The following is a 16676-nucleotide window of genomic DNA, read 5'->3' as shown; positions in this document are numbered from 1 at the left end:
GAGATCGATTCTTAAGAGTAGATACATAGAATACGTTCGGCTTGATCGCAACCAAGTCGATGAGACGATCTATAGTTCCATCGATTAGCTTGGTGCTATAATCGATATGCGATATTCTCCTCATTGGAGCTGTCTTTGGCTGGGTTGTGCTAGTTGCATGGTATTCAGGCACGAGGTATTTTCTGCTTTAGGGCCTCAGCCAAGAACCTATTGTGGATCTGTCGTTGCACAGACAACAAAATGCCATGAAAGCTTCAGAAAAGTAATGTGGCACAGCTGTGGCGTCAAGAACCATCAACACCTTATATCATGTTACCTTATTGAACGGGTGTTTGGTTGCTGGGTGATATCGAGAATACAATAGCTTGGGTGTGTAAAGACATTTGCAGCAGCAAGTGTAAAGTGAACAATTTACTTTGCATATCTTAACCTATCTTGGTCATCAAGAAGCTTATCTTTTACGCTAAGTTATCTACATAATGCATAACTAGATCGTAAGCGTTGATATTCAGTACAAAGACCAAAGGATTCTACTCCAGTGTTAGCACATATGCCGAGGAATTTGTAACCTTATTTCTCCGCTAGATCTCTTTGTCAGAAGGGTATCAGTAACAGCAGTTAACAGACTCTATATATTCTTGAAGGTCTTTAATTCGACTTTTTTGTCCTTTTTCTCATTGCTTTGGAAAGGGCAACGCCTCGTAACGTCTTGCACACGCATACACGAAAGCACACTCGGATGACACTGGCACACATGTGGAACAGCTTGGAAGGGAAGGCTGGAATTAGCGTGGCTGTGCAGCAAACACAAAGAATATGTAAATTTTAGCCTAGTGATAATACACGCCCTGCTGTTAATATTAGCCACTGGAAAGTCTATGCAATTTGCAAGTTTTTAGCTTAAAAGTGATATATGTTGTAAGACTACTTACGGTCTAATAAGCACTACATGCATTGGCTAAGAACTATACGCGCTCCTATCTAATATGCAACGTTTAAGAACGTATTTGCGGACGGCAGACGCGCGGACAATTCATAGATAGTCATTTGTAATATATATAATTATGCAGATAGAGCTATCAAACGGGTGATACGTGTCTGTAGACGATGATAACAAAAGGCGAGCTCAGGACTAACACAGACCAGAGAGAACCAGCTGTACAAATTAGGATACGATTTTTTTTCCATCCACCACCACGCAGTTTCCCGCCATTCTTTAACATGTCTCAAGTACGAACGTCGTTTTCGGCAATGACAGAGCTTTCAAGTGACTAATCTGTGAATGTAGACCTCCAGCAAACGTTCCAGGTCCACTGATCCGGAGGACCGCCGGGATCACGAATTCGCAAAGTTCTTTGAGAACACGGAGGACATTGTTGACTGGTTACTGGAGAAGTTCCTGCAATCAACGTGGAAGATATCCACTACAACGGAAATCAAGAACGCATACAAGAAATTGGCAAGTAAGTAACACCTCACCTTCGTGAAACTAGACTGTCACTTACAAAAGTATACATGCGTTCGCTATAGAGGAACGACGCCCATTCACTCCATTTCCATTTATGGATGTACAAGGATTGGCACCAAGACTCAAAGCGATCACATCTGGGGATGCATTCGATAAGAATGGATTCTTTCAGCTTATCAAAAGACTATGGAAATTCAATCTTGCTAGTTTGATATATCTTGTTTCGGAAGAACAACATCTGGATCAAGTACTCGAGTACTTTTTCGAACGTGCGTTGCCAGGTTATGTTCCTTGTACCGAACAAGTAATGAAGACGTACCTTGCAATCGTCTCGCGCCAGCTATACCATGAAACCAACGAGTTGTACGAAGACTATGATAGCGATGAGGAGGAAGGACCGAATGCAATGCCAATATTAGTAAAGCGGCTTAAACCAGATCCTGACAGCAACACATTCGAGAACATTCCATCATGGAAGCTTTTTGCTTGCGATTTCAAAGGGATGGCTGAACGGCATCTTAAAGAGGTAGCACTCCGAGGTGTATTTACGCTGGATACATTCTTACTGAAACTGGAATATGTAGATACTGGAATTTGAAACACTTGATGATTGGGACAATGCCTATAGCAAGGAAAATGTATTGGAAAAAGTGAAGAAACTGGCCATGAGAATTGAAGATGACATTCGGGCGTTCAATGCAGTATGTCCTAATTAGAGGAAAGTGACTTTTGGAAAGTACTGACTATTGACCTTTGACCAGGATATCTTTGATGAGCACAGTGATTATCAGAGCGCTGTACAAGAATGCCAATCCATGATGTACGAACGTGATTCATTAGAGAAAAGAAGTCATCAAGAAATTAGAGCGCAGCCGCATGAAGACCCTATCTCGCAAGAGGCCGATGAAACCACCAGCGACTCTGAAGATCATCACGACGTTCCAGAAATAGCTCAAGATCACGGCGTTGCTCAGGAAGAAGCTCAGCAAGTCGATGATACAGAACAAAGAGGTACAAAACGGAGATTTGAAGAAGATCAAGTAGCGCCTGCTGCAAAGCGGCATCAGACATTACCAGGGTCGACTGTCGCCAATCAAAGCGACTCTTATCTCGAGGATTTGCTAGACGAGAGTTATCTGCAAGATGCAGGCAAGGAAACTAAAAATCAACGAAATGAATACGAAGATGAGGAATACTATGAAAACCAGCAAAATGAAGAACAATATGGCGAATATCATGAGAAACACCGAAATGAAGAAGATGAGGAGTATTATCAAAATCAGCGGCATGAAGAAGAAGACGAGGAAGATCAATTGTCAAGCGAAGAGTCTGAAGTTGAGAGCGAAGTTCCTAATACCCCGCAGCATTCGCAACCTGTTCGCCGCAGACAACTGCCATGGACGACTCCCAGAAATCCGACATCACCGATACGTGACACTCAAGTTGGCGGAGGCACCAAAAAATTGCGCAAGTACAATGAATACTGGACTCCAGAGGAACTTGAGGCACTTGAAGACGGACTGAGAAGATTTGGAAGAAGATGGGCAAAGATCAAAAAGGAATACCCTCTTGCGCTCGCAAGGCGATCGCAGGTACAACTCAAGGATAAAGTGCGAAATCAAGTGATTTCCCTGGAAAAGCAAGGAAAAGACTTGGGAGTTTACGCAGCATTCTATGACTAGTTACTATATACAGAATTATTTCCAAAATACACCCCTTTTTCCCTGTAGTCCTCTGATAAAGAGCAGATGCTTTCACTTATACGATAGCTGTCTGAGTCTCAATGGGGCAGGATATCCGATGCACGGGTTTGCATTTTTGGGTTGCTTTGCCGCCTCTTCCACCTCATGGGCAACTCGGCATCAACGGAAAGCCGCAACAGCGCAACATCGGCGGAAGCGACTCAGAATCCGCCGAAAGAGACGCCTAGCACGGCAGGCTTTGTGGTAGAAAAGAAGCCGGCAGCACCTCCGGTAGTCACCACCACGACCGACTCGTCCTCACCGCATAATATACCTTATCGCATGTCTGTCACAGCACCCGGGCAGCCCATCGCAGACGAACCTGATTCTGCAACGAGCGATGCTCCACCAGAAACTGTGGAATCAGCAGCAAGGTCAGCAGCTTCACCGGCACCCAGGGCTGTTCCCGTATCGACGGGACGGTCCGGTTGGGTATCCAGCACCGGAAGCACCAGTCCGTGGTACGGATCCTTATCATCTTCTGCCTCCTCACATCGAAGAAGCGATTCTGTAAGAGGACCATACTATCGAGCACGTGGAATGAGCATTACCAGGGATAATGAGTTTGAGGACGATCAATCGATGGGTCAGCAGCGGATGTCTCGAAGAGCAAGCATGTATCGTGACAGCAATGCGAGAGGTTAGAACTTGTTCCGACAGAGACGACAAGGGAGATCAATCAGTTACTCACAATCAATATTCATCAGGTGTGCCGACGATTATCACGTGGTCGCAAGAAGGAAATAATGTCTATGTCACGGGCACATTCAATGGGTGGAAGCATAAAATCAAGCTAGTTAAAAGGTGAGAAAAGCCCATACAGTGTTGTATTTATTTTCTGATTTATTGCAAACCAGCACACATGACTTTTCTGCAGTCCTGGAGCTTCCACCTGGCACACATCGCTTAAAGTTCATAGTGGACGATGAATGGAAATGCTCGAACGATATGGAAACAGCAACAGATCCGGATGGAAATTTGGTCAATTATTTGCAAGTGCTTGACGAAGATCAGGAGTACATGGACGACTTTGGTGATACGAGGACAGATCAAGGTAGGAGGAGAGAAAAGGCGTTTGGTAGATATTGACCCGTTCCGCTTACATAGTCTTCCCATGCGCACAGAAACTATTTCGAGACCATCCACGCCTACAGAGGAGTATACGTCCGAGATCCCCGCCGATTTTATACGTCTCGCGTCTGTTGTCACGACCGAAGATGGTGCAAACAGCAAAGCAGTCAAAGGCTGGGAGAAACAGCAGCCGCAACCACCGTCCTTACCGCCACATTTGGACAAGATCCTTTTAAACTCGCAGGCTGTGAGCGAAGAAGATAACTCAGTCTTGCCGGAACCGAATCATGTCACGCTCAACCACTTGTACGCCACATCCATAAAGGACAATGTAATGGCCCTTTCTACGACAACTCGATACCGCAAAAAGGTACGTAAAGAAATATCGTTTTAGAAATACGAGGATGCTTACACACCGTTTATATAGTACGTCACGACCATGTACTACAGACCTGTGCTTCCTAAAAATTAAGCAGCAACACCCTTTTCCTTTCTTTGGCTTGGCCTCCTTCATCCCACAACCTTGCATCCTATATTCTCGTCTTTATTGTTCCTTCCCCTCAGCAATACAACTGTGCATACAAGGCATTCTTCCTTTTTTCTTTTTATTTCGACATAAAAAGGACACAAGATTATATACAAAAGGAAACATATAATTACATATCATGCAAGGTGATGATCATCGGTGTTGTTATTCTTCATCGCTTTCATCTTGTGGAAGGTCAAAGTATTCAATAATATTCATGATTGCTCCGGGGCCCCGGCCCTCCCAATCGTCTTCCAAAGTGACGTTGTTGTCACCGAGCACGTTCAGGCGCTCATTAATGATACGTGTAGTGAAGCTGCTCTTGCGAGCGCACACGCCAGGTCTACCAGCGATAAAGAGGTCTGAACGGATCGCTAAAAGCTTGTCCAAAATGCCCAGGATGCCACTGTCATGCCCCGCCTGCGAGGCTGATATTGGTATAACAGTCCAATTGGAAGGCAGGTGCATATCATCGTCGTCCTCATCCTCTCCTTGGTCGTCTATAAGATTGGTGACATGCACCGGCAAGTTTTGGTACAGATACTGGATAGCTAGATGATGGTATCTCGTAAAATAGTACGATGAAAAGGAGGCTGACGCGGGATTCAACGATTCGGTCGTGTTGTTCTCTATAGCTTCTTCGATCGCTTCTTGGCTAAAAACATGCGGGTAATCAGTCAAGAGGAAGATGGCCGGTGTCTTTGGTGACGAGGCAGCGAAAGTCTTGATGTGTGATTTTAGCAAAGACACAAGCGATTCGGCGCAGCCGACAAGATTTTCTGCCGGCTCAACGCGTTCCGTGCGCCAATGGATTGCCCAATAGGGTGCCATCTGCCGCGCGATATCATCGGCTACCTGGGTGATCGTTTCACTGTACGGAATTGGCACATCCGCTGCCGGGTGCTGAATAAATGGATATCTGTAATAGAAATCACCGCATTGTCAACAAAACGGTCGATCCATGTACGACTAAAAATAGCTCCTGCCTTTTACCTTCTGTCATAGTAAACGCTGAGTACTTCGAGATTTTGGGTGACAAAGGAGAAATCGTCTTCCGTATACTGCCGCTGCCGATGTTTCTGACTGATTCCATTATCATCTTGGACGTCGTCGTCAACAAGTGCTGTATTCGTCGTTTTGCCAGTCAAGAATTCGCGGATGATCTTTTGATACGGCCGACGTCGCTGAGCGTTACCGCTATCTTGCAAATACAGACTCCTTTCCGGCAAAGTATTCATATTCATCAGTGGTGCCAGGCAATTATCCGTCTCACCGAGGTTTTTGTGCTGACTCCGGCCTAGATGGATGTGGAGTGTCTGCGACTTTGCGCGTACCCCAAGTGCGTTACGTTCCTTGAGCCACGCCTTAAAATCTGACATGGTTATGTAGCGAAAATATTGGCTATTGTCTTTAGCCCATTGTTCCGAGTAATACAGCGAGAAATTGTGTTCCTGGCATGCACCCAATCGAGAGCCGCCGACGTTCGGAAGGACGATCGTCCTGTTTATCATGCCGGCCATGAATGCGAGCTGGCGGAAATGCATCTGTGCTTTCGACTCTGCATGCGGGCGCCACCATCGTGTTTAGTATATCCAATTATGCTAATTACTTTCTTGCCTTAATTACCTTGCTCCATGATAAACACCGGTAACAAAAATCTGCATGGACCGCCGCAAAACCTGGCGTCGATGCGATCCCGGGCTTTTGCTATCCTTGGGTCGCTCTCATCGTATCGAAGCATAGGGTCAATATGAATAATTTCGTTGTTATCTTCAGCTGCCGCTGCGGCTGCTCCGGGCAGCGTCCTTGACATGTCGCTGAATATCGCTTGCCACCTGAAGGTGATTGTGACAACAGCGATGAACAGGATCAGCAACAGGGACAGCTGTATTCGTCCCAACGCATGCATGTCTTTCAGTGGAAACCAGAACCAAGTGGAAGAGTGAAAGAAAGGAAAGGAAAGGAAGAAAGAACAACTAAATAGAAAATGCGTACCGAGTGGCCAAAGGGATTTGCAGAGGGATCTGCAGCTAACCTTTTATGGTCTAGCGCGGGTCTCGTTGTCCACGTCAATCCCCGACGGATTCATTGCCCAATTTCTCCGCCGTCTTTGGGCAGGGCCAACGATGGTAGGTTATTTTCTGCTGTCTTGTTTGTGCACAAGACCGATTTGCCAAGAGCTTTTATCGACAGCCATGTATACAACTAAATTTTCCATAATATGTATTCTATATTACCTTTCTGCATATACATCATTATCACGCTCTTTTTGTGAGTTCTTGGCCATATATGATACGCAATACAAAATAATATGCAAATCTTGTTTTAGCCATGTATGAATGTTGCCAAGTCTGGCTAATTTTTCCTTTTCTCCTCGGTTGTTGCCAAATACCCGATCTCAATAGATATCGTTATATTACGATCTGCTCTTTCTCACACCAATGCGCAGCGATAGCAGTATTCCCTGTTGCACATTGACTCGAGTTCATGACACACAAGAATTGGCAGTATGAACTCAATTATGCGCTCTAACCCTATAATAGTCAAGCCAAAATGACATCGTATCTGAATGATTTGCCACGTATGTGTGCGTCTGCACCTGGCTTTGTTTGGAATGTTATCTGTGCTCTGTTCCAGGTAGCAGCGCTCGCACGTGCCTTAACGCATACCATCTTTTGTTAGGAACAACAATGTAATCATCACACTATTTTAACATTATATGTACTACGTGCCAGCTAAGAACGAGCGTTAAGTGGTATTCAAAAATAACAAATAATTTGTTGTCAAATTTACAAAAAATGGGCAAAAATGGGGAAAAAGATTTAGAGAGAGAAAAAAAGTGTAATATTATGTGCTCGTAGCTGCCGGGGCTCTTTCAACGTAGTTACTTGGGAATACACCTTGCATTGGACCTTCTTCACCGTTGTCCTTGTATCCCATCCACCAGATATCATCGCTTCTGTCCACCACAATGATCGGATCGCCCTTGTCAAATCCAAGCTCACCGTGCTCTCTGGCGTTAAAGTCGAACTTTGCATAGTACAGGTTAGGATGGTCTTCTGTACACGGCAGATCGTCAGCATTGTTACGTGCAGCGGCTTCCATAGCTGCCTGGAAATCTTTGTGGTACTTCTTGTTGCCACCGGTGTCCTTGCTTTGAGCAGCACTTGCCGCTGGACCCTGCTCTCGTGACGATAAAAAGTCTTGGACCATGCGTTTGGATGCAGCGCGACCGTCAAGGACCGAGTGATTGTTGTTTGCAGCACTAGACGACTTGTTACTATCCGCTGCACTGAGTGTTGCGGCAACGGCAGAGGCACCAGCCGCGTCAACAGCGATAGCAGCAGCAACGTCAGCGACACCGTCATCGGCGGATGCAGTAGTAACACCGTGGTGCACAGCAGGGGAGGCATTGTCTGCAGAGGATGCTCCAATATCAGATGCCGCCGCGTACAAGTCATCAAATGAGGTTGTGAACATCGCCTTGGACGCTGTTTCCGTGCTTATATCTGTAATATGAGCAGCTGAAGGCTTCTCCGGACTTGCAACTGGCGAAGCTTCTTGGATCTTGATATCAAAACTGGTATTGAGAGGAGTAGGTCCATCAGACCAACGGAACGAACTCGTCTTGAATAAATCGTGGTCCATAAAAGATAGTTCAGAAGGTGCTGTCTCTGGCTTTTTATCTGCGACTTGCTCTGCTACTTCAGCTACTTGCGGTTTCCTTTCCTCCTTCTCGTCTTTTTCTTCCTCTACTTCGTGCTTGTTCTTTGGTATCTCTTCATGCTGTTTGACTTCATCGTAGCGACTTTCTGATGTATCCGTGGCCAAGACATTGATAGGAACTTGCTGAGTACCGTCGTTCGACAAGGATCGTTCGTTAGTTGCGATGCCTGCATACTTGTCGTTGTAATCAGCCAAGCTAAACATCGATAGAACTTGCTTAGCATTATCGGCGTCATCATTGTTCGTAGCAGAACGGTCGTAGGTTGCATTGCTGCCCTGAATCTGGTCATACTCTGACAGCGTGAACGAAGAAGATGCTTCCTTGGTATCAAGACCAGCCGACAAGAAATTGTCTCTAGTCGTTATACCAGAGTACTTGTCGTTACTCTCGTTCAACGTAAATGAAGACAGATCCAGATTCGAAGAATACTGTCTAGAGCTCGCTCTTGATCCGTTGGGGCTGTAGTTCAGCTTCACTGTTCCCTGAGACGATGTAGATGCCATGGATGATCGCTGCGCTGCTTCGGCGCCAGCAACAATTGCAGCGGTTGCTTTGGCATTGTCGGCATCCGGGGCAGTAGTCCATCGAGCGATATCAGGATCTGACGAGAAATCATCCACCATAGAAGGCCGAACGTTGCCAAATACATCGCTTTGATCGAGCATGGATGTGACATCTGAGTACATTGTGACAGGTCGCACTGCAGCGACACCTTGGGCCGAGTGCGTCGTGTAGTTTGTCCAGCGTACAGTTGACGAAGCTTGTACTTCTTCTTCAGTGAATGTCGATCTAGATAAAGTTGCATGTGTAGCAGGATCAACTGCGCTTTCGCGATCTACAGCACCTGCCACAGGCATAACCATGGCGGTACCCATAGCTGCAGCGCTGTTTACGCCAGCGTTAGTCCATCGGACCGTGTTGCCAGCTTGTTCCGTCTCGGATGATGTGCTGGAGCGGTTGGCACCGGCGGTTGCAGGTACAGCCAAGAACGACGGCGATGCTGGTTTATCGATTGTAGCTGTCCCTATTTCGGCTGCTGGTGCGGTTGTCCAACGAACAGCAGACGATGCTTGCGGTTCGGCATTGTCGATGTTGGCATACAAGTTGTCATGCAAACCTGTAGCAGTAATAGCAGCGGTGCCAATGGATGGAGCGACAGCCGACGATTGGGAAAGATAACTCGATGTAACACCACCTTGCGCAACAGACAATGTATTATCATCGCTAACAGCTACACCGACCGCAGATCCTCGGAAAGGGTTGTATGAGTTTCGAACATTTGTCTGGGCGGGACCGCTGTTGTTGTACTGGTATACATTGCTGGGTGCGGCCGCATCAGGATGCTGTTCTTGTTGCTTTATATCACTACTGGTATTGGTGGCAGCTACTGCGCCTGCTGCTGCTGTCACTGCTGCAGCTGCTGTGAATCCACCCAACGCGGCACCGGGAGTCTTCGTGTTTTCCGTCATTTCACGCTGTGTATCTGCAAACGATTGATAAACAGCTCCGGTGGAAGGCGTCTCGTCCTCAAATTGTCGTTTCTTCTCTTCCGTGGACAACGTTCCAGCAACAGCTGCGGCATCCAGCATCGCAAGAAGCGATTCAGGACGTCGCGGAGGCTTTCCATAGTAAGACGCAGGGTTGGCTGCCGGATCCACCTTGGCTTCACGTCGTCTTTTAGCAAACAGAACACCCAGGGCGCAGAAAACGATCAGGAACACGATGCCTAAAGCGGCAGCGATGGAAACCAGTACAACAAGCGGTGCTGGCAAGAAAGCTGGAAAAGTAAAAAGTAAGGGTTAATATACATACCACATTTCGTACCAATCGCCCTCTTTCAAACTTACATGTAATCGTCAAAGTTGGGAAATAGGATTGGAAAAATACATTGGCTACAGCGCCTGCAGTGCCATTAGTAGCCGACGATACAAAGTATGGTATCCACCGTGAACCATCGTAAAATGCACTGCTAACGTTTCCGTAACTGTCAAGGTTAAGTAAACCAGTTACTAGTAAAACACTTTCCGTGCTTCCTTCCAGATTGACACTCGGTCCTCCTTGCTTGACGGGCAAAACTGTTATTTGATTTATGCTACTACCAGAGCCCAGTGTCGCATTGCTTGGCGTGCTAAATTGCTGTCCATCCCAGACTCGTATGTACGCGCTGTCGTTTACTCTGATGAAAGTATATTTTTAGGCCTGGCACTAGGTTGGCAATGTTCACCAACAAACTTACCGGCCCGCTATAAATGTCTTTTGTGTTTTGCTGTCATATGAAACTGCAGTCGATGCGCCAGGCAAACCAGCATCGCTGGTCACAGGAGCAAACGTGTTCCAGTCGTTCGAGTTGTAATCAAATTGCGCGATGGGCACAGTAGTACCACCCAAGGTCAAATTGCCAGCTACGATCAGCTTATCCTGCATAAAATAGCATCCTTAGTAAGTCTATATGTATCCTTCGTAAAGATAATAGAGAAAATTACTTGCCCCTGTGAAAGTAAAATCCAATACTTCACCGCCAACACCGGAATCACCAAGGTTGTTCCATTGATGGCTGCTAGCGTCAAGCACACAAATGCTTTCGCAGGTAAGCGAACCAGCGGTCCTAAAGTTACCACCCACTACAATGTCGCCGTTGGCTGGATTGGTGAGAATTCTATTGATCCTGGCCGCAGTACCATCGTCTGCTGCTCGCAATATGAATATTATGGGCTCAAATCACTGTTACAGAGTTTTCCGATAACTTACTATGTAGATCAGGCACAGGCACGGACGTGCGGTTGACGAGATCGTATACAGCGATACTGCTAATATTTGTGCCCTTGGTAACAGTAAACGATCCTCCTATGTAGAGATAATCATTGTGGACCGTCATTGTATTCACAGATCCTTGCCAGTTGTTGCTGAGAGCGGTCCAGATTCCATTTTCGTACAATGCCACATTCTGTACATTGCCTTGAAGTGCAAATTGTCCACCAAGGATGGTGACTGTTGTGTTTCCGTTCTTTTTATCGTTCCAAAATGCCCCAGTGGTGATAGCAAATGATTGCGATGCGTCAGGATACACTGGGAAAGACGCTAGGCTCACATTGCTATTGATAAACGAGAAACCACGCGCTTGATGTCGCTGTGCAGCTTTGATGTTGCCAACTATTAAGCTTGTTCCATTTTGCAACTTGTACGATCCGAAAACGGGACCCGAAATATACGGTCCATCGACACTCCAAGCATTAGATGAGGTGTTCCACCACGCATTACCAGCTGTTGCATTCGCTATCGTCGTCTTCTCGTCAGTGTAGAAACCAGTGTGGTTGCCTGAAGCAATAATGGCAGCGGCGTCTGATGGTGACTGATAGAATGCTTCTACGAGGCCGTTTACACCACCAGCGAGTGAGTGCCAACTGCCATTGTTGGTATTATAGCGGGCTACGTTGTTGAGCACAGTTTTTGCACCACTTGCTACGGACTGGAAGGATCCACCAATATATAAGTCAGCATTGTTTCGATAAAATGCGTTGACGGGGCCGTTGAGTCCATTGTTGGTCAGAGGGACGAGCTGGTTCTTTGTAGAATCAAAAAGCACTATGTTTTGATACGTCTTGTTGGTCGAAGTGTACGAAAAATTACCGCCGATATAAATATTTCCATCAGATGCATCCAAGGCATTCACAGTAGACATGTATGGTACATTGTCTAATTTATAAGAATCAGGAAAAAACACAATTTGCTGATATTCAGTATAAATATATATGACAACTTACCAGGTAAAGGACCGTAGGCGCCAGTCAAGGTACCATTTCCACTCGCGCTCGACGGTGCAGCCTTTTGATCTGGAGTGAACGCTAGCAAGCTTGTTAGTGTCCCATTGGATGGAACTTTGACAAACTGCACTGCTTGGGCCGTGATTACTGCGTTTCCGCTTTTCGGTTTCGTCGCATTATGTGCTACTCCAACGGTGACATATGGTCGGAAGGCGGATGAAGCTCCTTCTATCGGACCAGAATATACAAGTGTCGAGCTAGTCTTGGTATTGCTGAGATCCACAGTCGTTACTGTTGAATTGCCGTCCGTCGGATACACCGTGACATCCACCTGTGTTCTCTGTGCACAATCGGTCGTACACTTTGGAAAATAGAAGTAGACTTCGTATATGCCAGACTCTGGAAGATTGGGTATAAAATCAATAGATGCGGTGGATGAACTAAGCTTGCTCGCTTCAATCGCAGTGCTTAATATGTATTGATATGATCCTGAGACCTGGCTGGACTTCCATGATCCGGTCGTTCTCACTTGCGTCTGATTCGTGCTAGATCCGCAAGTTGCCCCGTTCAGTGATTGCACCGCATATACAAAGATTTCTGGTCAAAAATGTATATTTTAGCCGCATACGCGTTGATATCACCACGATCACGCGACGTACCTCGCTGAAATATCTCGATACTGGCCAATCCACCGCCCGAGCCATACCATGAGGAAATTTGCACACGTATACCAGAAGCGAGTGTCGCGTCCTGAATAACGAAATCCTGGTACTCAATGCTGGCATCGTTGCTAAGTGAGCAGTTGGTGGAGCAGGAACGGCGCTGATGGGTGACAGGATCAATGTAGGTGAAATTGAACGGGGTATTGGACGGCAATGCGATCACCCTTAATTATTTACCACGCGTGTTAGATCGCACCATTTGTAATAATTAGTTATAAAAGACATCTTACGAGAAATTTTGAGTGCCCCGTCCATCCATGTGCGTGTTTGCGAAACGGATAAGCGATGGCGTCACGGAATATGCAAAGGTGGCTTGCCAGTAACCAGCTGTGTCGTCCAACAGCAGCCATGGATCACTGTCCAGATCAGATGGACATATTATACTTGAGGGATCGTTGTTTACTGTTCCAGAGTTCTGGGCAGAGATGGTCTGTAGTTGCAGATCATGGAGGAAAATTAAATGTATGTTCTGAAAAAGGAAATATATGTATAGCACTTACTGCCGGCGAAGACAAGCTGATGGGTTGACTTGCTGGTGCATAGTTGGTTTGACCATCCGCTGAAGTATCAAACCGACCTCCAAAGAGTATAGATCCGGTCTTGTTGTTTTTGGTAATTGCATTGACCGGTCCATTGAGCCCCTTCCAGGGTAGTCCAAACCAAGTTCCGTTTTGCCAAGCAGCGACGCTGCCACCAAAGTATGCTAACGAATCTGCGTATTGCGGGGAAGGTGCGACGGGTGCCCAGAAAGAACCTCCGGCGTATACGCGTTGCTGATCAGTGTCGCAATACAAAGTGTAAACGGGACCATCCAGACCCTCAGATAATGCTGACACGGCGCCAGTGTTGAGGTCGATCAAGGCGATGTTGGATACGTTAACTGATCCAAGCTGCATGAAATCGCCACCAACACACAAATGGTTGGAATCCATCATACACGAGGCGTAAATGGATCCATTGGTGCTAGAAGACGAGAGTACCTGGAACGTTTCGTTGGTGTATGTGAGGATAGACGCGGTCGAATCCGGTATTTGTGTCAGCTGCTGTGAATCAGTGTAAAGTGATATGCCGCCATATGGACCTGCAATGCCTATCTGGCCTAGCTGCTCGAGATCGATTGCTGGATGTGCGACGTAGGATCCGGTTGTAAAAGCAATTGATATCAAGCCAACCAGACACGAATAGTAGCAGCTGACTGGCTTCATTGCGCTTCGCAGAAGAAAAAGGAACCCGGCTTTGGGGAGTATTAGGGAGGTAAGGTACTAGTAATAATAATAGTAATATGGACGGAAATCTTAAACAAACGATTAACTTTAGGGGAGATGCTAATCAAGGCAGAATGTGCCTTTGAACATGAAAAGGAAGGGTGAGTGAGAACCTCTTGAAGGATCGCGCAATCAAGGCAGGTTCCGGCAAGTGAAAGAAAGGAACGGTATCGGGTTGAAGGAAAGGAGCGGGTAATATGGACAACGAATGCTCTAAAAAGCAGGCAAACTCGAGAAAAGTCAAGGCACCACATGCATCCACTTTTTGTTGCATGTTACACCAGCTTGCAAAAAAGAAGCAGAACACTTTTTGTCCGCCATGAATAATGGAAACTTGCTTACAATGGAAGGCGTTGTCTGATTTAAATGTCCTGGGCTTTGTGGCATCAATCAACTGCTACTATCCACCCTTACTAACCTTCTTCACCTCATCCTGTTGAAGATTTCGGCGTTACGCCTATCACTCCTTCCTCTCCCTTTTTTCCAGTTGTAGTCTGATAGCAAACCTTTGGTCGGGTACATACTATTCCACCTTATTCGATTATGGACACAATATGCTCTTCTGTTTATCTGTATTGGTATTCGCTGAATATCAGCTTCAGAAGAAAGAAGGAACCAAAGGCTATCAAAAGACCTCTATCAGCGATCCATCAATACAGGCTGCCATCATAGGAAGTCAAACATCAGGTTTACAGGTAGTGTTAAACCTACTACCCTGGTTGTGATAAGCTAAATGAAAAAGGAAAGAGAGAGACAGAAAGTAGCACTTATAATGCTCAATTCAATATAGCACCGATAGTACTGAAACCTTTGTAACCTTTTGCTTCAAAATTTGAACTGATATATCATTACAGTAAGGTCAAAATTCGATAACAATGAGGACTACATACTACTCCGGAATTTGTAGAATACTAGATAACGAAACTGTTGACAGTATATGAAGAAAAAGGGAGGGGGAAACCAATCTAGGACTAACTGGAGCTGATTTTCGCGGATTGTTTAAATCAGATAGTCTTCATTGTACCGATAGCTTTCATATAGCCTTCATGTTTTTTACGGTCGAGTTCTTCTTGCACTTGGCGATGTATTTCCGGTGGCGGTCCCATCGATTGGATTGATTCATCGATGTCGTTTTCCTCCCGGCCATCTGGTCGTCCTTCCACTTTAGCTGATCAGTATATATCCTTCCAGCTTCAGCATATTGTAGCGCCCGTTCGGGCTTCTGGCTAACGTTATCGCGTATTTTTTTTAACTGTTCATGCGTGCTGCTGTAAACCTTGCGCAGTGCAACCAGTTTCTCATCCTCGATTTTGCAACCGTCATCAACCAGGCTTCTTGCTAACCGTCAGAGCTGCACAACTCGTGGGATCGTTCTAGCAATTGACTGCAAGAAGCTTGATTGGCCAGATATCAGGAACTATGCCATTGCTACGAGCGGATCCAGGTCTTCTTCGCCAGAAGGGTCGACATAGCTTTTGATACTCTCCCTGGTGAGCATATAGCAGTTTTCAGCCCAGTTAAGATATGGCGTCTGAAGAAATAGTGTTTATCTTCATGCTGAGCAAAGGTATTTGCTAGCTCCTTTGAGGAGACTTCATAGATGCAGATGATAACGAGCACGGGGAATTTCCCGAATTGCTTGACAATTCTGACAGTTCGGCCATAGAAGTTGGGAATTGCTTCAGTGCTTCAGCAACATGAAGACAGTCCACTCAGGACAAATCAGGACACAAATCATCGAATAATCATGGGACTTGCTTCGGATAGACAGATAGTGTCAGTCTTGGAGAGACTAATCACGTTTTGCTGATGAAGGAGATTGACACCGATCCATACGCATGGATAGGCAAAATGAAGAAAAAGGGAAGAGAAGGCGGAAAAAAGGTATGATGGAGAGAATTTCGTTGTTTAAAGTGCTTACAAACGGGGACAGTCGAATGGATATACAAGGTCTCTCCTATTTCTTAGATGCACTTGAACAAAGGAAGGGTGAAATATAAAGATGGACGGGCCACTTATAACGCTTTCGATTTGAAAGCACGCCTCTGTGCTGTAAACCGCATTCTTCATCTCCTCCACATCAGTTACATAGGCAGTTATTTTCTGTCCGAGAGTGACTACCATCCGCGTCTTCAAAGCAAATCCCTGCATGCGTTGCCATTTTGTATGACCTGTTTGCTGCAATCAATACTGTACACAACTAGAGCACATGCAAGATAGATCAAATATCTCGAAGAATGATGAAAACTCGCCCAATAAAATACGTGAACCTGCCAAAAGTTCATATGTTGATAGCTATATTATACGATCTAGTTAGATATTTGAAAATTGACATGGTAGGTGAGATAGCTAGAGAACATGATAAGAAGAAAGTTTGTAAAGTGGCCATCTGCC

The 16676-nt window shown here is 45.8% G+C and overlaps 4 protein-coding genes across 4 annotated transcripts; 2 read left to right on the top strand and 2 right to left on the bottom strand.

The window, feature by feature from the left end:
• Nucleotides 1-1221: 1221 nt before the first annotated feature.
• VTP01DRAFT_7173 (uncharacterized protein) lies at nt 1222-3150 on the top strand (the record flags this gene model as incomplete). The annotated part of the gene is made up of 5 exons (XM_069386156.1): nt 1222-1230; nt 1289-1463; nt 1531-1994; nt 2053-2169; nt 2230-3150. 5 exons carry the CDS (start codon nt 1222-1224, stop codon nt 3148-3150), a joined length of 1686 nt encoding a protein of 561 aa, XP_069234542.1.
• A 165-nt stretch (nt 3151-3315) lies between these two features.
• VTP01DRAFT_7172 (uncharacterized protein) lies at nt 3316-4753 on the top strand (the record flags this gene model as incomplete). Its single annotated transcript, XM_069386155.1, has 5 exons — nt 3316-3850; nt 3918-4014; nt 4068-4264; nt 4335-4651; nt 4709-4753. 5 exons carry the CDS (start codon nt 3316-3318, stop codon nt 4751-4753), a joined length of 1191 nt encoding a protein of 396 aa, XP_069234541.1.
• Nucleotides 4754-4972: 219 nt separating this feature from the next.
• VTP01DRAFT_7171 (uncharacterized protein) lies at nt 4973-6620 on the bottom strand (the record flags this gene model as incomplete). The annotated part of the gene is made up of 3 exons (XM_069386154.1): nt 4973-5726; nt 5801-6365; nt 6434-6620. The coding sequence occupies 3 exons, from the start codon at nt 6618-6620 to the stop codon at nt 4973-4975; spliced, it is 1506 nt and encodes a 501-aa protein (XP_069234540.1).
• Nucleotides 6621-7654: 1034 nt separating this feature from the next.
• Nucleotides 7655-14222, bottom strand: VTP01DRAFT_7170 (uncharacterized protein; the record flags this gene model as incomplete). The annotated part of the gene is made up of 9 exons (XM_069386153.1): nt 7655-10311; nt 10382-10710; nt 10771-10952; nt 11022-11221; nt 11283-12227; nt 12296-12892; nt 12955-13181; nt 13248-13447; nt 13518-14222. 9 exons carry the CDS (start codon nt 14220-14222, stop codon nt 7655-7657), a joined length of 6042 nt encoding a protein of 2013 aa, XP_069234539.1.
• Nucleotides 14223-16676: the final 2454 nt, after the last annotated feature.

Source organism: Rhizomucor pusillus, assembly GCF_041956525.1.
Source record: "Rhizomucor pusillus strain CBS 183.67 unplaced genomic scaffold VTP01scaffold_31, whole genome shotgun sequence".
NCBI lineage: Eukaryota > Fungi > Mucoromycota > Mucoromycetes > Mucorales > Lichtheimiaceae > Rhizomucor > Rhizomucor pusillus.
The sequence above is the reverse complement of the archived record's forward strand: the minus strand, read 5'-3'. Positions and strand labels throughout refer to the sequence as shown.